General features: G+C 36.0%; 1 protein-coding gene across 20 annotated transcripts in view; it reads right to left on the bottom strand.

Annotated features, from left to right (window-relative positions):
• ZZZ3 (zinc finger ZZ-type containing 3) overlaps positions 1–21,389 on the bottom strand; it is a 118,949-nt gene that overhangs the window by 19,088 nt on the left and 78,472 nt on the right. For all 20 annotated transcript variants that reach the window (XM_009423715.5, XM_009423735.5, XM_001168851.8 and 17 more), the window contains one exon: positions 1,028–1,166. In XM_009423715.5, coding sequence (XP_009421990.1) covers positions 1,028–1,166 — 139 coding nt within the window. The remainder of the gene's footprint in view (positions 1–1,027; positions 1,167–21,389) is intronic.

Raw genomic sequence — 21,389 nt, 5'->3', positions numbered from 1 at the left:
AACATATAGGCTCTATATCTATTACGATATTCAATGTTTTCTAAAAGCATGAAGAGAAAGAAATGTTTACCAACTAAATAATATACCTAGGAAAATTCAAATAATAAATTAACACAACTAGTGAAATAAAGTCCCCAGGGCTGCTCTCCTAACACCTGGTAGACCACTTTTGTAACTCACTAAAAACAGGTAACTCATAAAGATACTAAAGTTGTCATACAAGATAAGGTTTCGTTTCTTTTTTAAGAAGAGGATTCTTTTTCATCATTTTTCAGTTTTAATCTTTTCATACAATGCTGATTAATATTATAACTCTCAAATTTAATGAACAATTAGTGGGTCCCTATTACAGCACAAATGCACATCAAGATCATCTCCATATTTACACACCAAGAAACTCATTATAAAAACCTGTATCGCTTTTAAGTGGTTAAGTGTTAAACACGAAAGTTCTGTTTTCAGAAAAACAAAATTATGGAGAATTTTCCCACTTAAAAAAAGCATTTTAAAATTAAGTAAAATTTATACTTCTTCCTCATGGACTTGGCTATCGTAACTCTAAAGATATTTAAAATAGATTTTGTTTTGATCACCATTGTTTTCTCTCTCAATATGCACAAAGGTACTAGTGTGCAAAAGTAGCCCAGAAACAGAAGTAGTTAATCAATTCTGAAGTACTTTTTTCTTTTAGCTTTATTAATCCCTAAGTCCTGAAACAGAGGAGGAAAAATACTCAAAGAAGGGGAAGATAACAGGAAAAGCTAGAAAAAAAATGGCTAAGGAATAGGACAAGTTCCCATACAAATATCCAATAAAAGCTTCTAGCTATTTTCATTTGGATATATTTTATTGTGTGCCTGGTGGAGGTGGAAGAAGTTGGTATCTTGCCTTAAGTAGTACGGCTAATTATAGACGAAAAAAATTAAACATTTTAAAAAGTATATACCCATAAAAAAGAATTAACCAAATTCTCTTAAGCTATTCCCAAATAGATCTTAGTAAATCTTAAAAACAGTTCAATGTATACCTTCTTCTGGAGTTTTTCCACAAATCCAATGGGATTTTTCAGTGCTTCTCTCTGGTGCCTGCCTAAACTTTCAAGGTCTTGGACTGCTTGAGAACGCTGAGCCTCGAGTACAGCAATCGTCTGTAATAGTCTCTGATAACTACAGAGACAAAGAAAAATATTTCACAAAAATTTTCTAGTAACAACAATAAATAAAAACTGAGTTCAAGCCATGATCTACTATTAAGTCACACAGTCTTTTAAGAGTTACCTGAAAGAGTTTAGTAAAACATATTACTGGGAATAAATGAGGTCTTCCTGAGTTACGAAGTACCTACAGAAAATAAGAGTTAGAGAAAGCAAAGCCTTCTTCCCCCATCTTAAGTTTTTAATTCTTGAACCTGAACAAGTACCAAAATAAAAGAGCATTTTGATCTTCCAACAATCAAAGTCGTTAAGAAACTGCTAGATAAAAAAAAAAATAATTAAAATGATAAAATCTTAATACTAGGAGGAATCACTCAATTCAAGCACTTGGTTGTACTCTGTTGAAATAGGGAAATCTGAGGTATGTTTTCTCGCCCAGAGACACATGACACTGTCACATAATTCCAATGTGATTTTAGTCTCATGATTTCCATTTGCTCTATTATACCCTCCTTCCTATTTTAAAGATTTACTTTTCCATCAACAAATCTGTTGTTTTTTTCCTCTGCATGAAAGATAAAGACAAATGTTCAATTCTTAAGTATTAATCATTTAAAGAGAAGAAAGGCCATAAAGATATTTATACTTTCCTGCTTGCAAAGGTCCATTTGGCACAACAAACATATAGTTTTACCCACACAAATATATTACATGTCATTATCCTGAAATCTCACTACAATACATCTATTCTAATATTCTCCCTGTTTAAATTGTCCTGCCTAATATTTAACTTCACATTATCAATACACATAGAGAAATACATTAAACCCAAAGCTCTGAATGCTCAAATACATTTTGCAAAACAACTCAAGGAAAAGTCACTCCAAGTTCACTTTAAAATAACTGGTTAAATCCTTAAAGTATAAGCAAAGCACAATTTTTCTATATGGCTTCAGATAACTTTCATTTTGTTTCCTACTAGACTAAACTCCATAATGGCAAGTTCATCTGTTTTGTTCATTGTTTTGTTTAGCTAGTATGCAACATACTTCCCAGCACATAGATGTTCAATAAATATTTTCTAAATGAATAGATATTCTGCGAATCTTTTAAGTTCAGAAGTAAGCAAACAGCAGAAGTATCAAAGGTGAAATACTGCAGTTTTGAAGTTCTCAGGCCATCATGGCAACATGATGTTCTCTATCAGAATACTTTTCACAGCCTCCTCTCTAAAACAAATCTTATTCTTGTTTTCAAGTCCTTGTTAACTAATCCTTGATGAAATTTTTAATAATTAAGGTAAAACTGCTAACATTGAAGGGCAAGACTCCTCTCCAGCTAGAGATATTTCATTTAAAACTAGAACTATGAGTGGGAAAGGTAGAGCTATACTGAGTCACTACTGGATAAATTACAGAGGGTAAATCTAAATTCACTTTCACTAAGCCTTCTTTTGCTTTGAGGTGTATGCAGTGTACAAATACTGTCTCAGCTGGCTGTTTCTACTAAGCAGGCTCACACAGGCTCAATCTTAGGGTGATGGTAGTGATCTGAATGCTAGAAGCTGTCCTCTCTATACAATACTCTTAACTGTCATATTTCACCTTCAGAATTCCTATCCCACCAGCTGAATACAACCAAAGACTTATATTGCCTCTATCCCTGTTTTAAGCAGGAGTTACACACTTCGGTATCACTTTAAAAACAACTGTGAATCTATTAAAACTTCAGTAAATGCTGTAGGTACAGTAACAACTAATAAGGCACAAGTAAAAATAGGGTTACAAAAAAACAAGCTTGAAAAAGGTGCTACAGTCAATTACACTGGCAGCCGTCTTTTTGTTAGTTTTGGAGCAAACAGACACTGGGAAGAAGGGCCTCTAATTTGAAGCCAACGAATTACCACAATTTTACAGTATGTAAATTTTTCCACAATAAATCTGACTTAAAAAATAATTCCAACAAAGATGGCAAATAAAGTACAGTTCTTCAATTCTGCTTCCATTTAGTTAAGAAAAAATGATTATCAGATTGGAAGGCCTATGATAAACATTGGTAAAGTCTTCAAGCTCAAAATAATGAAGACTCTAAGAAAATAGTAAATTCAAGTCTTCTATCCCAGATAATTGGAATTATTTCCCAGCATACTCAGACACTGCACCAGTAAGATTACCATATATATCCATGAGCAGATATGGAAGAAATTATTTAAACAAAACTGGGGTGACATCTAAAAAACAGTAAATATAGACAAATCTATTTTCAATCCTGCTCACCCACCTACACAAGCAAACTACAGAAGCTGATCCAGGCATAAATCCAAGGCAAGATTCAATTTTTCATTAATTCAACAATTATCTACTTAGAAAACAAAGCATTATCCTAAAAGCATTAGTAATTATCAAGATAAACCAGGCATGGAGTCTAAGTGTAATAGAGGAGCTACAATTATACCACGGAGGAACTAGATGAAGTACAAATAGGGCTGGATGGTTGTGTTGCTGGGGATGGAGGATGGGTGTATGAGGGTCCATCATACTAGTCCATCTAGTTTTTTTTATGTTTTAAATTCTCCACAATGAATGTTTAAAAATCAACTCCAACTTTGACCCTTTTTTTTTTTTTTTTTTTTTTGAGACGGAGTCTCGCTCTGTCGCCCAGACTGGAGTGGGCAGTGGTGTGATCTCGGCTCCCTGCAAGCTCTGCCTCCCGGGTTCAGGCAATTCTCCTGCCTCAGCCTCCTGAGTAGCTGGGACTACAGGCACCCGCCACCACACCCGGCTAATTTTTTGTATTTTTAGTAGAGATGGGGTTTCACCACGTTAGCCAGGATGTTCTCGATCTCATGACCTCGTGATCCGCCCGCCTCGGCCTCCCAAAGTGCTGGGATTACAGGCGTGAGCCACCGCACCCAGCCCTTTGACCCATATTAATGGGGGAGGTGCCGACTGTACTACTCCTTCTGGGCTGATCAGATCGCAGCTGTCACTGCATTCAGCTACGCTTTAAGAAAGACAAACAGGTTCATAAATAGACAAGATGGATGAGAAACAATGTAAGATGAAATAACAATACAGTTGGCCCTTGAACAACACAACACAGTTTGAACTGCGTGGATCCACTTATACACAAATTTTCTTCTACCTCTGACATCCCTGAGATAGCAATACCAACCCCACCTCTTCCTCCTCTACCTCAGCCTACTCAATGTGAGGACAACGAGGGTGAATACTTTTAGGTTGGTCCACTTTCACTTAATGAATAGTAAATGTATTTTCTCTTTATTTTGATTTTCTTAATAACATCTTCTGTTTTCTAGCTTACTTTGTTGAAGGAATACAGTATAAAGTACATGTAACAGACAACATTTGTGTTAATCAACTGTTTATGTTATATAGTAAAGCTTCTGGGTTAACAGTAGGCTATTAGTAGTTAAGTTTTAGGGGAGTCAAAAGTTATACGTGGATTTTCAACTACACAGGAGGTCTATGCCCAATCCCTGTGTTGTTCAAGGGTCAACTGTGGTGTCTAACATTTACTGAATGCGTACTACATGCCAGACAAATGTTGTATTTTAAATGTAATAACTCAATCCTCACAATAAATTTATGAGCCCAGTACCAACATTCTTAATTTTAAAGATAAGGAAACCAAGCACAGATTAAGTAACTCCCCAAGATCATACAAGGTATTTATGGTGGAGCTGCAATGTGAGGAATGGTTAAAGACCCTGAGAATATTTAGTCAAGAAATGAAAACCTCCACTAGAATACCATTTCCATTTTTACTTAACAAACAGCTATGCAGGAAAAAAAAATAGACTTGTTTTATAGAGTATAAAGGGTCAAACCAGGAGCAAATTGTGATAAAGACACAATATGAAGAAAAACCTTGTCTCAGTCAAAACTAATAAAAGATGGTAGGATAGCACCCAATCACCATAGATGTTCAGACAGATATTTAAAAGAAATTCAAGCACTAAAAACCTGAAACTCTTTAATTCCAATAAATATCCTACTTTTACTTTTGCTACTCACTGAACCAAGCAAGAGAATAGAATAACTCAAAAAAAAAAATTACACATATTTTTGCCTGGATAAAATCATAGTTATACCTTTTCCGTAAGGATAGCTTTGTATTAAATCTATTAAAATTATTTGTTATTTATGTCTAAATCTAAATCTTACACAATGCTAACAACAGTGAACTTACTTGTGTCAAAGAATTAGGGTTTTCTTATTTTCGCCTTTTGAGACAGGGAGTCGCTGTGTTACCCTGGCAGGTGGGCAATGTCAGATCATGGCTCAATGCAGCCTCTACCTCTCGAGCTCAAGCAATCCTCTCACTTCAGCCTCCCACGTAGCTGGGACAGGTGTGTACCACCATGCCCAGCTACTTTTTAAATTTTTTGTAGAGAAAGGGTCTTGCTGTGTCGCCCAGGCTGATCTCAAACTCCTGGCCTCAAGCTTTCCTCCCACCTTGGCCTCCCAAAGTGTTGGGATTATAGGCGTGAGCCCCCACACCCAACCAGAACTGTTTTTACTTTTACATCTCAAACAGAAAGACATTTTAGCTTTATATATTTGGCCAAAGTATAAATGCCCCTTCAAGTCCTTATCTAAGTTATTTTTACTACTTTTCAATATCCAAGTCCTCTTGAATTATTTACATTCATGAATATAAAAACATTTATATGAAAGAGTATACAGGTAAAAATCCTGACATCTGAAGAGAACATCAAGGAATTAGCAATCTGGAGGTTGATTTTATTTATTTATTTATTTATTTATTTATTTGTTTATTTATTTGATGGAGTCTCACGCTCACCCAGGTTGAAGGGCAGTGGTGCAATCATAGCTCACTGCGGCCTCAAACTCCTGGGCTAAAGTGATCCTCTCACCTCAGCCTCCCGAGTAGCTAGGGCCACAGGTATGCCACCATTCCCAGCGAATTTTGTTCTCTGGGGTTTGGTTTGGTTTTGTTTTTTTTGTAGGGACAGGGTCTCGCTTTGTTGCCCAGGCTCGTCTCAAACTCCTGGCTTCAAACACTCCTCCTGCCAAAGCCTCCGAAAGTGCTAGGATTATAGGCATGAACCACTGTGCTCGGCCTATAAGTTAATTTTACTGTCCAATTTCTAGGCAGTAATATTACATACACAATAATCAGGGAGGGATGGAAGGAAGGCATGCAGGAGGGAGGCACAGACAGGCAGACAGAAACAGAAGGAAAGATTTTATATTCAACTGCATCAGAATCTTTTTTAAAAAACTAGATTTCCATTTCTACTGTGGTAATAACCCTTAAGATTCCATGGGCATTTGTAATCTAAAAAAACTAATGGAGAAACATTTTTAAAAATCCGTATCAAGGACACTCTGCCAAAATATCAGCCTGATTCTTCAAAACTCATTAAATAGTGTCATTAAAAACAAAAAAGAGGGCCAGGTGCAGTGGCTCACGCCTGTAATCCCAGCACTTTGGGAGGCCAAGGCAGGCGGATCACCAGAGGTCAAGGGTTCAAGACCAGCCTGGCCAACATGGTGAAGCCCCTGTCTCTACTAAAAATACAAAAATTAGCTGGACATGGTGGTGCATGCCTGTAATCTCAGCTACCTGGGAGGCTGAGGCAGGAGAACTGCTTGAACCCGGGAGGTAGAGGTTGTTGTGAGCTGAGATCATGCCATTGCTTACTCCAGCCTGGGTGACAGAGCAAGACTCCGTTTCAAAAAAACAAAAAGAGGGACAGCTATTTTACAATAGGAGTCTAACTAAAGTTTTATTGGAACATAGCCACACTCATTTGTTTACATAATTTCTATGGCTGCTTTCTAGCTATAATGACAAACAGGAGGAGCTGCAATAGAACCACATTATCCACCAAGCCTAAAATATTTACTATCTGGTCCTTTAAGAAAGTTTGCCAAGCCATGCTCTAGATTAAAGGACACAAGGACATGACAAGCAAATGTAATGCATAATCTTGGGCTAGATCCCCCCAGGGGGTTAAACAGCTATAAAGGATATTTTTGCAGATAAATGGAAAAATTTAAATATAGATTGTGCAGTATACAATTTTATTGTACCAATGTTAAATTGCTGGAGTATAATAATGGTATTTAAAGTTATACAGGGAAATGCCCTTCTTTTTAGGAGATATTTGCGGAAGTATGAGTGATGAGTCTACAACCTACTTTTAAATGACTCAGCAATTTTAAAAGTACATTGTACCAGATGGGAAGGAGAATAAGGGTAAAAGGAGAGAAAATGCATTAGAAAATGTTAAATTGTTAACAACTGGTGAATTTAGGTGAAGGTTATGCAGATTCTTATCATATTACTGTTTTAGTTTTTCTAAGTTTTATACTTTTCCTAAATAAAAACCAAGGAACAAAAAGTCTTCATTATACTTTGCTACTCAAAAAGAGCAGCTTGATTTCCCTACGAACACTGAGCCTCATTAAACATACTGAAAACAACCAGAGGACATAAGGTGACGTAACAATAAATATATGTATGCAGCACGCAAAATTTTAAAAATTATTTAGTGAAATAAGAGCTGTATAATAAGATGCTTTCTCTTCCTTAATGAAGGGCTCAAAGAGTTTACAGGAAGTGCAAATTCAGTAACTCACAAATAATCTCCCACTTTCTTTCTCTTTCTTTTCTTTTCCTCCCTCCCTCTCTCCTTCTCCCTCTTCGTTCTTTTCTTTCATTAGAGATGGTGTCTCACTCTGTTGCCCAGGCTGGAGTACACAATCATAGGTCACTGCAGCCACAAACTCAGGGCTCAAGTTGTCCTCCCACCCCAGCCTCCCAAGTAGCTGGGACTACAGGCGCATAGCACCATGCCTGGCTAATTTTAAAAACATTTTTGTAGAGACAGGTTCTTGCTATGTGGCTCAGGTTGGTCTTGAACTCCTGGCCTCAAGGGATCCTCCCAGGTCAGCCTACCGAAGTGCTGGGATTACAAGGCATAAGCCAGGCCCATTCACTTTCAATAAAACTCCAGAAGTCAATGGTGATCAAAAGCCTTTTATGATATTCTGTGTTAAGACATAAACTAATACCTCAGCTCCCAATAATATGTCTTCCAGGTATAAAGATCAACTCTGTATTGAAAATAAGTAAAACCCTGAATTTAAAATGAGCAAAGAAAAAAACAGGTACTTGTTTATTTCAGAAGTCTGGACAAATCAGCAAGATACTAAGCCCAAAATCTAAGTGAAAGAATAAACTGACAGGGGCAAAAGGAGAACTAAAATTGCTTTTGGCTTGAGGACAGGTACTGAACCATGCAAGCTTGAGCTCAATTTTCTAGACTTCACTTGGCCAAGGAACGTAAGACAAAGCCACCAAGATAGATAGTCTCTCCCCATTAAGCTGGGACCCTATCCCTCACTCCAACCCCCAAGGAGAGTTGCCTTGGGACTGAGGAAAGAATACATATTTACTGCCCCAAATTATATTAGCTGGGTGGTCCCCAAAACCTCAACCCATGACTACAGTTTAAGTCAATGGCCCTGGACTGGGACACAACTCCCTCCCACCTCCAACCCTGAATCAAGATACCCACAGAAGCAAATGCAATCCTGTCTAGAGAAATGTGTTTTCATCCTGGGCCTCAAAGATAATCCATAAGTAGTTTTCCAATGAAAGTGAATAGCTCACATTAAAAAAGTTTCGCTCTGTCCCCCAGGATAGAGTGCAGTGGCGTGATCTCAGCTCACTGCAACCTCCGCCTCCCGGGTTCAAGTGATTCTCCTGCCTCAGCCTCTGAGTAGCTGGGATTACAGGTGCACACCACCACGCCTGGCGATTTTTTGTATTTTTAGTAGAGACGGGGTTTCACCATGTTGGTGAGGCTGGTTTCGAAATCCTGACCTCAAGTGACCTGCCCACCCCGGCCTCCCAAAGTGTTGGGATTACAGGCGTGAACAACCGTGCCCAGCCTGCTCACATTAAAAAATTATCAAGCATGCAAGAAAGCAAGACACAAAGAATAAGAATAAAAGCTGAGCTCAAAAATATTTATGAGGTATAGGAAACTACAAAAATTGAGCATGTAGCTTCTAAAAGGAAGCAAATAAAATATTTAAAAATACAGTAACTAAAACTAAAAGCTCAGTCGGTTCAAATTTTCACTTCTGGAAAACACAGACGAGGCAAATTCAGAACAAACTCTTCCCTGAAGACAACCAATATAAAGCTGGAGAAAATATTTGAAAGTTCTTAAAAGCATCAAAGAGCTAACAAAATTGTGAGTTATTACGAGGTAAAGATCCACAAGAAGATGGAAACCAGAAAGATAAAACATGTTTTTGGGGCACTTTTGCCTGGAGCAATTTATTGATCCAGAAGAGAGGACTGAGAGGCTGAGCAGTCCTTTTGACAGCTTAAAACAGTAGAAGATCAGAGTTGGAGTCTAGGGCCTATCAAGAGAGAACTTTGAAACCAGCCCAGCCCTTGGGTTGGGATCCTGAAAGGCTATACCTTAGAACTAAGGGTGAACAGGAAACAAACAGCTTTCTCAGAACAGACTAGAATATCTCAGTTTGGAATTAATTAGTAAAGTTGAAGATGTACATACCCTAACATCCAGACATCCCATACCTAGGTACGACCTCAAGAAACTCTTGAATATACACAGTATAAGACATATGTTCATAGCAGCCTTATTAATAACCCCAAAGTCCATCTAATACGAATGCTTAATATAGCAATGAAAATGGACATCTATTTATATAAACACATACAAATATCACAAACATAATGTATCACAAATGAACAGATACAGTACAGTTCAAAAGCATGAAAAACTAAACTTTATTGTTAAAAGGATACACATATAGGTGGTTAAAAGTTTTTAAAACAGCAAAGAATTATTTTCTCAAAAGTAAGACCATATTTACCTCTGGGAAGAGGAAAGGGGCAAGGTATAACTGAAGAACTATTCCTAGGAGACTTGTGAAGTGCTATCAATATTTTATTTCTTAACCTGGATAGTGATTAAACAACTATAGGCTATTTGATTTCATAAGTACTCTATAACTGTGCATAAATACTTCATTAGTCTTATATGCATAAGATATTGCACAATTTTTTTTAAGGGAAAATAACTTTTCTAGGAAGAAAATGTTACAAAGAGATCACCTGCACTCTTTAGAACTAAGATTCACTTAAGAGTCCTAGTTCAAGTCCCAGCTCTACCAGCAACTAACCATGGAACTTCATTCAAGTCATTAAACCTTGGGTCTTGCTTCTTTGTCTTTAAAATGAAAATGGACAAAATGGATAATTGCAAAAGCTTTTTTTCTAAGCAAAACATTCAAGGATCCTAAGATACTTGTACCACTCAGGTCACTCATTACTATATATTCTTTCTGAGTTGTAAATGGATTCCATTTATGTTGTATACACAAATACAGCATTAAGTCTCCACTTTCTTCATACAGAATCGTATCTGACAACTGGGCTTATTGGCTCTGCCCACAGCTAGAAGTATGCAAAGTTACTGCCTTCAAAGAGGAGAATATTTAAAAAGACCTATGTGATAAGTTTCTCCTACTTTATAGTGTCTACTCATGAGGCATAATAACTTTTCTCTCACAAAAGTCACTTCTAAAAGGAAATTATCAGGAACATTATGGCTGGTTTATGAAGAGACTGGCTGTTCCCTAGGTCACTAAACAGTATACTGCCTGAAGGCAAAAATTTTTAGGTACACCCATCCCTTTAGTTCTTAAAATGAATGTCTTATTTTATTATATTGTGTGATTTTTTAAGAGGAAAGCCATTTTTCTACATCTTTAATACTGTCCCATAGCATAGTAAGGTTCAAGAAACAGAAAGTGCTCATAAAAATGAAAACAGAAACTACAAAAGAAAATAAGAGCTGAGTAGTTATACAGATGGATGACTCTTCAATGACGACAGTTCAGATATAGTTCTAGACTATATTTAGAACACTGTTTTAATATTCTGTTTATGACATCTTGGGAGTTCTTTAAGTATGCTAAAGGAACATACAAGCCTCAATTCTTTTCAACACTTAACACTTAAATGAACACATAAAAAACAAACTTGCCAAATTTATGAACATGAAGCTGAGAAGGATAGCAAATACTATAGATTAAAAAAATCAGGATTAAGAAATAACAGGCAAGCTAGAAAACTAGACCAACGACAAGATAACATTTAACTACATAAACAAAAAATACGGCATTGAATTACAAAACAACCAGATAAGTATAGGATGGTATGAACTTGCCTTGACAGGCCCAAAAAAAAAAAAAATTGTGGTCCTCTCAGCTGGATCATTAGCTTACTATGAGGCAAAGTATAAAGTGCTGCTCAACAAACATTATTTGTAATATTATCTTGAACGTGCATCAACCCATTCAAACACTTACCATGCACATTCACTGTATGTTCTGTTACATCAACCATTCTAAAGGAGGCACATATAACCAACATGCAGCACTACCTTCAAGATCATTACAATTTAGGGAAGAAGATGTGACTGTGTGAACAGTAGTTGTTTATTTAAATACTGAAAAATAAGAAAGCTTATAAAATTCTTAGTGAATTCCTAGAATTTGCCAGAGTTTTAATGATTAATGTACTCTAAGAGAAATACACATATGCAAAATTTAACTAGCCATGATGAATGCATAAGCATGTTATGAACAAAATGATCATTTCAGGGAGATACAAACAATGCATCATATAAGAAGTAAAAAGCAAGTTGAATTCTGAAAAATAGATGGGATTTCAAAAGGAAAGGCAAAAAGAGGTTAAGACATTCTAGACAGAGTATCAAATATTACACCTTATCAGGCTTTTAGTTTCCTCTTCTACAAAATAGGAGACTCTCTAAAATCTCTGTCCAATTCCAGAATCCCCAGGAAGTAGAGCATCTATATATTTTTTAAAACTCCACAGATTATTGTGAAGCATGCCCTTCACAAATTATTGTAAAGTGTACCATTCTAATGCAATACGGAGTAAATGCAAGTTTTAAACAATTAAACGATGATACAAGCAAACATTTGCATTTGGAAGGCTAATATGATCACAATGTATAAGATAAACTGGAGAGAGATGAAAATGGCAAAGGAAACTTCAAAGAAAACTATGTAGCTGACGTATAAAATTACACTCTGAGCATCCTATTTAGCACCGAAGTTGTTAACTAACTGAAAAGCAGAAAACTTAAAGAAGAGGGTATACTGAAAAGCAAAAGAGGGTATACTGAAACTGCATTCAAGATACGAATACTTGCTACGTAGAAAAGAGAACAGACCTATTTCAAGTCATCCCACAGTCAAATCCAAATCACTGGGTAGAATTTCTGGGGAGGAATTTGAGGCTGAATACCAAGTAAAGAATTTCTGTTATAACAAACAATGGTATGTGCTACTTCATAAGCTAGTGAATTCCCTAGAACTAGATAAACTGAAACAGATATTGAATGACTGACCATCAAAGGATGCTGCAGAGAGGTGGTATATGAGATGAAAGTTTGGATTAGACTTTAATCAAAGTTATTCTAAATCAATGTTTCTAAAGATACTAGGAAAGAACATTAAAAAAATTTTCTTCAGTCTAAAAGGCTGCATATACTTTATGATTCTCATTATATGACAATTCATAAAAGGCAAAACTACAGAGACAATAAAAACATCAGTAGTTCCTAGAAGTTCAATGGGGTTGGAGGAGGATTGCATACATGAAGCAAAGGGAATTTTTTTTCAGACTGGTGAGGTGAAACTATTTCATATAACACTGCAATGTTGGGTATATAATACCATGCATTTATCAAAACCCATAAACCTTTTAAGCACAAAGAATTAACCTTAATGTATACAAATTTTTTAAAAGTCATTTACAAGTTCAGGAATAAAAGAATCTGACTATATTACGAATGTCTCAAACAACCTCACTGAGGGGCAGGAAGAAAAGGCACTGACCTATGTAATTGGAAATGAGTGGCATCTGTAAGACCAAAGGCAAGAGGAACTGTACATAGCACTGTATTCTAGTTGATAGAGTTTTTCACAATTCACAATTAACAATTCTGATACTGATGTCCATATATAATGAAATTAAATAATTAAATAGTTGACAGGTGGCCACGATTGCCACTTCTGGAGTGGAAATGTACAGATAAACAAGGGAAGGAGGCTAGAATGATCCATGTGGTGATGGATTAGAGTTGGGAGTCATTACATGAACTCAGGTTTAGATATGTGCATATACATGGGTTCATATACACAATTTTCTTGCTCTATCAGCTGAGACAGCTAAATAAAAGCAACAATGCCCCAGCAGCAATAAGCACATTTGGCACTCAAATTTTGGTTTTCTAATACCATTCTCCAATAGGAACTAGGGTTCCCTGGACAGATGGCCGATTCTAGAACTAAGGGAGGAAATATACAAAATGAGCGTCAAGTATTTTATAGTGTCAAAAAGTAAGAAGCACTCAAAAAACAACAAAAAAAGACATCACCTTGATGGGGTTATATCACAGGGACACAAAAGCCAATAGAAAGGTTCCCAACAACCAAAAGCTGGAACAATTTGAGCAACAATAAAGCAGTACCACATTATAATCCAAAGTATAAAACAACTGTCAGTCCACACTGATATAAATAAATGAGTAAATAAATACATGAGGAAAAAGAGAAAAAGTCTCCCTTGAAGAATTCCAAATAACTTATGCAGACACTCTGCCCTCAAGAATAGGGAACGCAGCTCCCCATTCCTTCAGTGTGGCCTGTGCATAGTGACTTCCTTCCAAAGAATACAGTATGAAAAGGGGAGGAAAAAAGAATAACCACAGTGGAGAAACCTGACCAACACTACCCTCAGCTGGGTGATTAAAGTCACATCAATAGCAATAAATCTTATTGCTAGTATGCACCCTGGTAGCATGTGATAGAAATGGCATTTTACTTCTATTGTTTTCCTTTCAAAAACCCATAACCCCAGTCTAATCATGAGAAAAATATCAGACAAATTCAAATAGAGAGGCATCTGTAATACCTGACTAGTACCCCTCAGAACTGTTCAGATCAACAACAAGGCAAGTCTGAAAAACTGCTCCAGCCAAGCGAAGACTCAGGAGACATGAAAACTAAATGTAATGTGGTATCCTACATGGGATTCTGGAACACAAAAAGGACATTAGGTAAAAACTAAGGAACTCAATAATGTATAAAGTTGAGTTAATAACAATGTTGATTCATTAATTGTAACAAATGAACCATACCATACTACTGTAAGATAGTAATAATACAGGAAATTGGGTACAGAGTATACAGTAACCCTGTAATATGTTCTAGATATTTCTGTAAATCTAAAACCATGCTTTTTTAAAAGTCTATTTTTAAAAATAAATAAATACAGTTGACCCTTGAGCAACAACAGGGGTTAGGAGCACAGATGCTCCCACTGCAGTCTAAAATACTTTTGACTCCCAAAAACTTAACTACTAAGACTACTGTTGACCCAGAAGCCTTACCATATAACATAAACAGTCGATTAACAGATATTTTGTATGATACCTATAATACATACTATATTCTTAAAATAAAGTAAGCTAGAGAACAGAAAATGTTATTCAGAAAATCATAAGGAAGAGAAAATATATTTACTACTCATTAAGTAGAAGTGAACCATCCTAAAGGTCTTCATCTTCATTATCCTCACGTTGAATAGGCTGAGGAGAAGGAAGAGGAGGGGTTGGTCTTGCTGTTCCAGGGGTGTCAGATGCAGGAGAAAATTTGCACATAAGTGGACCTGCGCAGTTTGAACCCATGTACTGTAAATATAAATTTATCAACCTTCCTTGTAGCCACTATTGCTTTATCTTGGAACAGCAAATGAGAAAGTATTTAGTTAAGGTACATATTTAAGATTGCACCAGTTGAAATATCACAATTTAAGAGATCCCATCTGATTAATTTAAAATTTACCTTTTTATGTTAGCAAATTTATTGCCATTTATTTCTGGTTAAACATTAAGACATAGTGCAATCACGCCACCAGTTCCGGAACTCACCAATTTGTAAATAATTCTCAGCTGCTATCTAGACTCAATGGAGAGATTTATTCGAAATACCTTTTTAGATATTATCTCTATTTTACTTAAGAGTGACAGTTGCTAAAGCATTTCCCATGTTGTAAAACCTTTCTCAAACAAATCTAATCTTTAGACCTACTGTAGTTATATAACTTTAGCTATTAAGTAAGTACACTTCTACTGTTTCAATTTTAGTGCCTTAGCACAGTAGTTAAACAGGCCCCGTTATATCTGGCACAGCTACTATATATTCTTAATACATTCTGATGAGGAGGCTGGAGAGACGACAAATTCAAGGACAACAGTTCCTTCAATTTAGTAATGGTAGTCCTTTTATAGAATCATATTAGACCAACTTAAGCATTTACATGACAGTGGTTTTTAAAGAGTATTTAAATAAATAAATAAATAGTAAAAGTAGTATTTAGGTATATGAGCATTTGGTAAAGGCTCAGTTTATATAAATTTTAAAATCACAAGACAAAATTAAAACTTGTAAAGAAAGTATTATATAGCTATTTGCTACCTTATAATATTATTCATTATACTTTTACAATTCTATTAATTTTATTCTTTATACTGGTATTACCTAACTTATACGCTCATTCCACAAATATTTATTGAATATACATTAGTTATGATTACATATGTAATCATACTTATACTTGATGAAAAACCCTTTGAAATAGGTATTATTACCACTTTACAGATGACATAAACAAAATTCAGAAAAGTTAAGTATGGGTGGAAGATTCTTGCCATACAATTCTTTTCATAATATAATTATTTACAAATACTAATTTATCTGTAATACTGAGCTCAGATTTTATACATTGGGACAGTTAACCTACATCTAAAACTCAGAAATGATCCAAAACCTAAATGAGGCCTTAATTTCTTGCCTTACTTTTAAATACAGCAGAACAAGTAAAAAAATTAGTCTGTTTAACAACTCTTCCTGCTCTTATTCATCTGCTAGTACAAATACTAATTCAGTAACAGAATACAAAGGCAGAGAAAGAAGAGTACTAGATTTTTTTAAAAATTAAATGTATATATATCAGAGTAGACAATCTTCTAACAAAACATGTCATCATAATTTAAAAGTTTTTATAACCTCAAACAATTGTACAAAAACACTTGCCTCTTTCCAAAAAGTCTTCATTATATATGTTATCTATGTTAGCCCTCAGAAAGAAGTATATTTTCTAATGTGTTTCAGATGTTATTTTCTTTTGCATGAAAGGTTTCATCAACAATCCTGAAAATATAGCCATTCTTTCAATGGCCTCTATTACAATGGTTACCAGGTTTCTCTTCCCAGAATCTATCCTAATTTGGAAGGTAGACTACATCCACATTAGAGTGCACAATATGTATATGTCCCTACAAGACTTAAAAAAAAAAAAATCATGTTTGACAGCTAAGCTGTATTTTCCTTGTTTTGTTTATTTGGCTTAAAACTGTAAGAAAAGATTAGCCACTTGGTGTGGTTTACATAGAAGGCTTAAATAAGCCAAACATATACTCAGGCTAAAGTAAAGATGTTTAATATCTTTTTTCTTAGTTCCAAATACCTGAAGAACCAGCAAGATTTCACCCATTTATTCATTAATTCATTTTTACCTATTAAGCTAAGGTACGGTACTAAGCACTGGAGATATTAACAGTGAACAAATAGACAAAGAACTTTTCCTAACAGGGGTTATCAGTCAAAGGAGAAAGCTGAGAAAATTATATTTATTTGCACAGTTAAGTAAATAAAATACGAGGTGTTAAGTGCTAAAAAGAGAGAAGCACATAATTTAGGAGGGCATCAAACAAAAATCTCTAAGGGTCAGGGGTGGCTTCCCAAAAGAAGTTCAACAGAGATCAGGCAGAAGAAAGAGAATTAGCTAAGAAAAGGTAGTAAAAGGGAAAGGGTTCCCGGGGTTGTTCCAAACAGAAGAGATAACATGCAGAAACGTTTTTAGGCAAAGCACAGGACTTTAGGACCACAAACAGGTTTGGCGTGACTTGGAGTGAAGAAAGAGTTGAGGCTCAAGAGGAAGAAAGGAATCAATTACACAGTGCTCTATAAAACCAAAACTGTACTCAGACTACACTAACTAGGACGGAGTTTTAAAGACAGGAATCAATTACACAGTGCTCTATAAAACCAAGACTGGACTCAGAATAGACTGAGTTTTAACCTGAGTTTTCAGTCAGACTAGGATGGAGTTTTAACCTGGAGAATCACAATAGTTTTGCATTTTACAAAGATCATTCACATCAGAACAAGAAGAATGGATTAGAATGGAACAAGACTCTAGAGGAAGACCAATTAAGGAGCTGTTGTGATAATCCAAGAGAAAGTGGACTGTATTAAGGTAGTGGGGATGGAGACAGAAAAGGTAAGTAGGGTGAATTTGAGAGCTTTGTAAGATAGGCCCTATAGAACTTGGTGACTGTCTAGACAAAAATAATACCACAGAAACTGGAAAAATGTTTCAAGAAGCAGGGTATGACCTACCAAACTGACTACTAATGAAGAATCTAAGGTAAAACAATGAGATGTCTCCACTGGACTTCACACAAGGAAATCACTAGTAAGTCATTTCAGCGGAGTGATGAGGGTCAAACCTAGATTTCAATGGTAAGAGTAAGTGAAAGATGAACAAAACAGAAATAGAAAATAGAATCAAGTTATTCAAGAAATTGCGATGGAAAGAAAGTAAATAGAACAGTAGTTGCAAAAGTATATAGGATATAAAAAAGAGGATTTTTTAAATAAGAAAAAATTGTATCATGTTTAAATGCTGATAGGAACAGGGCCAATAGAAAGGTTGATTTTGAAAAATCAGTGAAGAGTAAGAATACAGCAAGGTCCCAAAAGGGATAGGACCCAATTCTCTGGCAGTAGGCTTAGCTTAGAGTAAAAGAGAGAAAGAGATCCCTTCATTTCCCTGTTTAAAAGATGGTTTACATTATCATCATCATTTTGCATTGAAAATTTAGTACTTATAAGATACTATGCTAAGCCCTTTACAACCTCTAGGAGTCCTATAAGTATTACTGCCCTCACTTTATAGATTAGGAAACCAAACTTCAAGAAGGTTAACTAACCTTGCCTAAGGTTTCAAGGGTGGATTTGAACCCACCTAAGCCTGACTGCCAAGAGCATAATCAATAGGCTTCCTTCTCAGGAAGGATGGGGACAGATACAGACAAATTAGGTTTGGTGGCAAGATGCTGGCTGAGGAAGTTCCGCTCTGCTAATCTGCTGAATGAGGATATGGCAGCTTAATGAAAGTGAAAAAGATTTTAAATAAACATAAAGAAAAAGCTGGTTAGAGAAACATGGAAGGTACAGGGCACCTGAGAGGCTCCCAACTATAATTGGAAACCATGCATTTAGAGTTGTAGCAATATGCAGAAATATGTGATTTTTCCTCAACAGGAGCAAAGACAATGGGAGAAAGGAAGAAAAACTGTTGGCAAGAAAGCTATGCACTTAAAGAACAGACAATCTAAGCCACATAAGTAAAGGAAGCAAGTATAGGTAAGGGGAAATACAGAAAAGGTGCAGCTGTAACAAAATAAATAACTTCATGTATTCTCCTATGTATTTATCTCTCAATTATTACTTGTCCACCTATTCAGAGTAAACCAACAGCAGTACAGAGTGCATATTTGTTTGATTGATAAAATTAAAGAATCTATAATCTAAACCATTGGCGTTGACCAAAGGTAATTACTCTAGCACTGAAATATTATACTTGGAACCCTAAATCATAATGCCAGTGACCAACCAGAATTTCATTTATCATTAAGAACACTAAATAAGAGAAAACAGATGCAGGTCCAGACACGACCATTATTTTTATGGATTTTTTTTTTTTTTTTTTTTTTTTTTTTTTTTTTTTTTTTGAGACTGAGTCTTGCTCAGCTGCTCAGGCTGAAGTGCAATGGCGTGATCAGGGCTCACTGCAACATCTGCCTCCTGGGTTCAGGCAATTCTCCTGCCTCAGCCTCCCCAGTAGCTGGGATTACAGATGTGCATCACCACATCTGGCTAATTTTTGTATTTTTAGTAGAGACGGGGTTTCACCATGTTGGCCAGGCTGGTATTGAACTCCTGACCTCGTGATCTGCCCACCTCGGCCTCCCAAAGTGCTGGGATTACAAAATGAGTCACCACGCTCGGCTACATGAGTTATGAGTATGATGAACAGGGTACTGCAATTTTTTTCACTCTATTTTCAAGGCAGTTTTAAATTAATTAGTCAGACCTAGGACTCTGAACTTAAATAAAAATTGCCATATCTAGCAGTGAAAAAAAAAAACTTCTGAAAACCAGAACATACCTATTTCTTTAAGAACCTGTCAACTTTTTTTTTTTAAACAGAGTCTTGCTCTGTTGCCCAGGCTGGAGTGCAGTAGGATATGATCATGGCTCACTGCAGCCTTGATCTCCTGGGCTGAATCAATCCTCCCACCTCAACCTCCCAAGTAGCTGGGACTACAGGCGCAAGCCACAATGCCCAGCTATTTTTTGGATTTTCTGTAGAGTCAGGGTTTTACCATGTTGCCCAGACTGGTCTTAAACTCCTGGGCTCAAGTGATCCTCCTAACCTTGGACTCCCAAGTGCTACGATTATAGGAATGAGCCACCATGCCTGGCCCCAACTATTAATACAATAGAAATCATACCACAAAAAACCATACCTGTGTTTTCTTTGCCTCAATAATTTTCTTCCAAGCAAAGTGAAGATTGTATTTCTCTTCCACCTGCAAAAGTAGGGTCATGGGAATCTCTTAAGAATAAAAGAAAAAGCTTCTAAGGGTCAGGTTTCCCAAAGCGGTGTAAGGACTAGATTACGTGCATGAATATCCCCAAGATGCAAAGTTAAACATCCGGGTGCCCATTTCCTGTCCCTAATCTACTAAAACACTCTCTAAATGCAGACCTAGGAATCTACATTTTTAACAGGACAAGGCAAAATTTTTTTATACTCAAGGTCTAATACATAAGGTAAGTTTTATATAAAGATTATGAGCCACTGATTCGAAGAGCTTCTTAAAAAAAAAAGAGGAATATTTCAGATCTCAGATCTTATTTCTGACATAAAACTTTTAACAACAAAATTATTATTTCCGACAACAAAATTAAACTAAAATATCAAGCAGGCTGGGTGGAGCAGCTCATGCCTATAATCCTAGCACTTTGGGAGGCTGATGCAGGAGGATTACTTGATGCTTGGATTTTGAGACTAGCCCAGGCAACATAGTGAGAACCCATCTCTACAAAAAAAAAAAATTAAAAAATTACTGGGTATGGTGGTCCACACCTGTAGTCCTAGCTACTCAGGAGGCTGAAGTGGGAGGATCGCTTGAGCCCAGGATTCAAAGCTGCAGGCTGCTATGTCTCCAATTATAAGTAGCCACTGCACTCTAGCCTAGGCTAGAGATATTGTAGTGGGACGCCGTTTTAAAAAAATTGGTAATAGAGATGACTGAGGCTTCACAGATTAATTAAATTAGATTCTCTAAGGCAGGGCTAGGCATTCATATATTTTTATAACATCCCAAGTGATTCTAATGTGCAGCTAGATTTGAAAACCACTACACTATATCATTCTTAAAAAGAAATAGATTCATTAAGAATTACTAGTAATAGAGAACAAACTGCTATTCATAAGTAAAATGAAAGAATGAAATAACTCTAAACATTAAGGTACAAAGATAATATATAATTGCAACACAATTTTTTAAAAGTATTTGCAGGCTAGATTTCTAAAATCTTCGTAAATCAAGAAAGTAAGAATTACCAGCATCATCTACTAGAAGTAATATTTCTAGTAAACTACGTGAGAACAGGCAACTCAAGCATCCCCTATGTTCTAAATCCATTCCCTTAGATCGATAACCTTGTTGAATGGCTGTATACTTTTGAATGTAAACATGTTTAAATTAAGGCTTACCACACCTCAAAATATTTCAATAAGCATTTGATAGTATCAGTTTACACTTAACCTATTCTTTTTCCTTTTTTTCTCTGCCACTGTAGTGCAAAATACACTTAACCACATTCCAAAGTTTCCTATGTTGTATCTGATTAAATTTTCTAAAAGAATGCTTGTCATTGTTTATAGACCAGCTCCATTATCC

The sequence above is a fragment of the Pan troglodytes genome, chromosome 1 (genome assembly GCF_028858775.2).
Source record: "Pan troglodytes isolate AG18354 chromosome 1, NHGRI_mPanTro3-v2.0_pri, whole genome shotgun sequence".
NCBI lineage: Eukaryota > Metazoa > Chordata > Mammalia > Primates > Hominidae > Pan > Pan troglodytes.
Note: the sequence above shows the minus strand (reverse complement) of the source record. Positions and strands in the feature narration are given on the sequence as shown.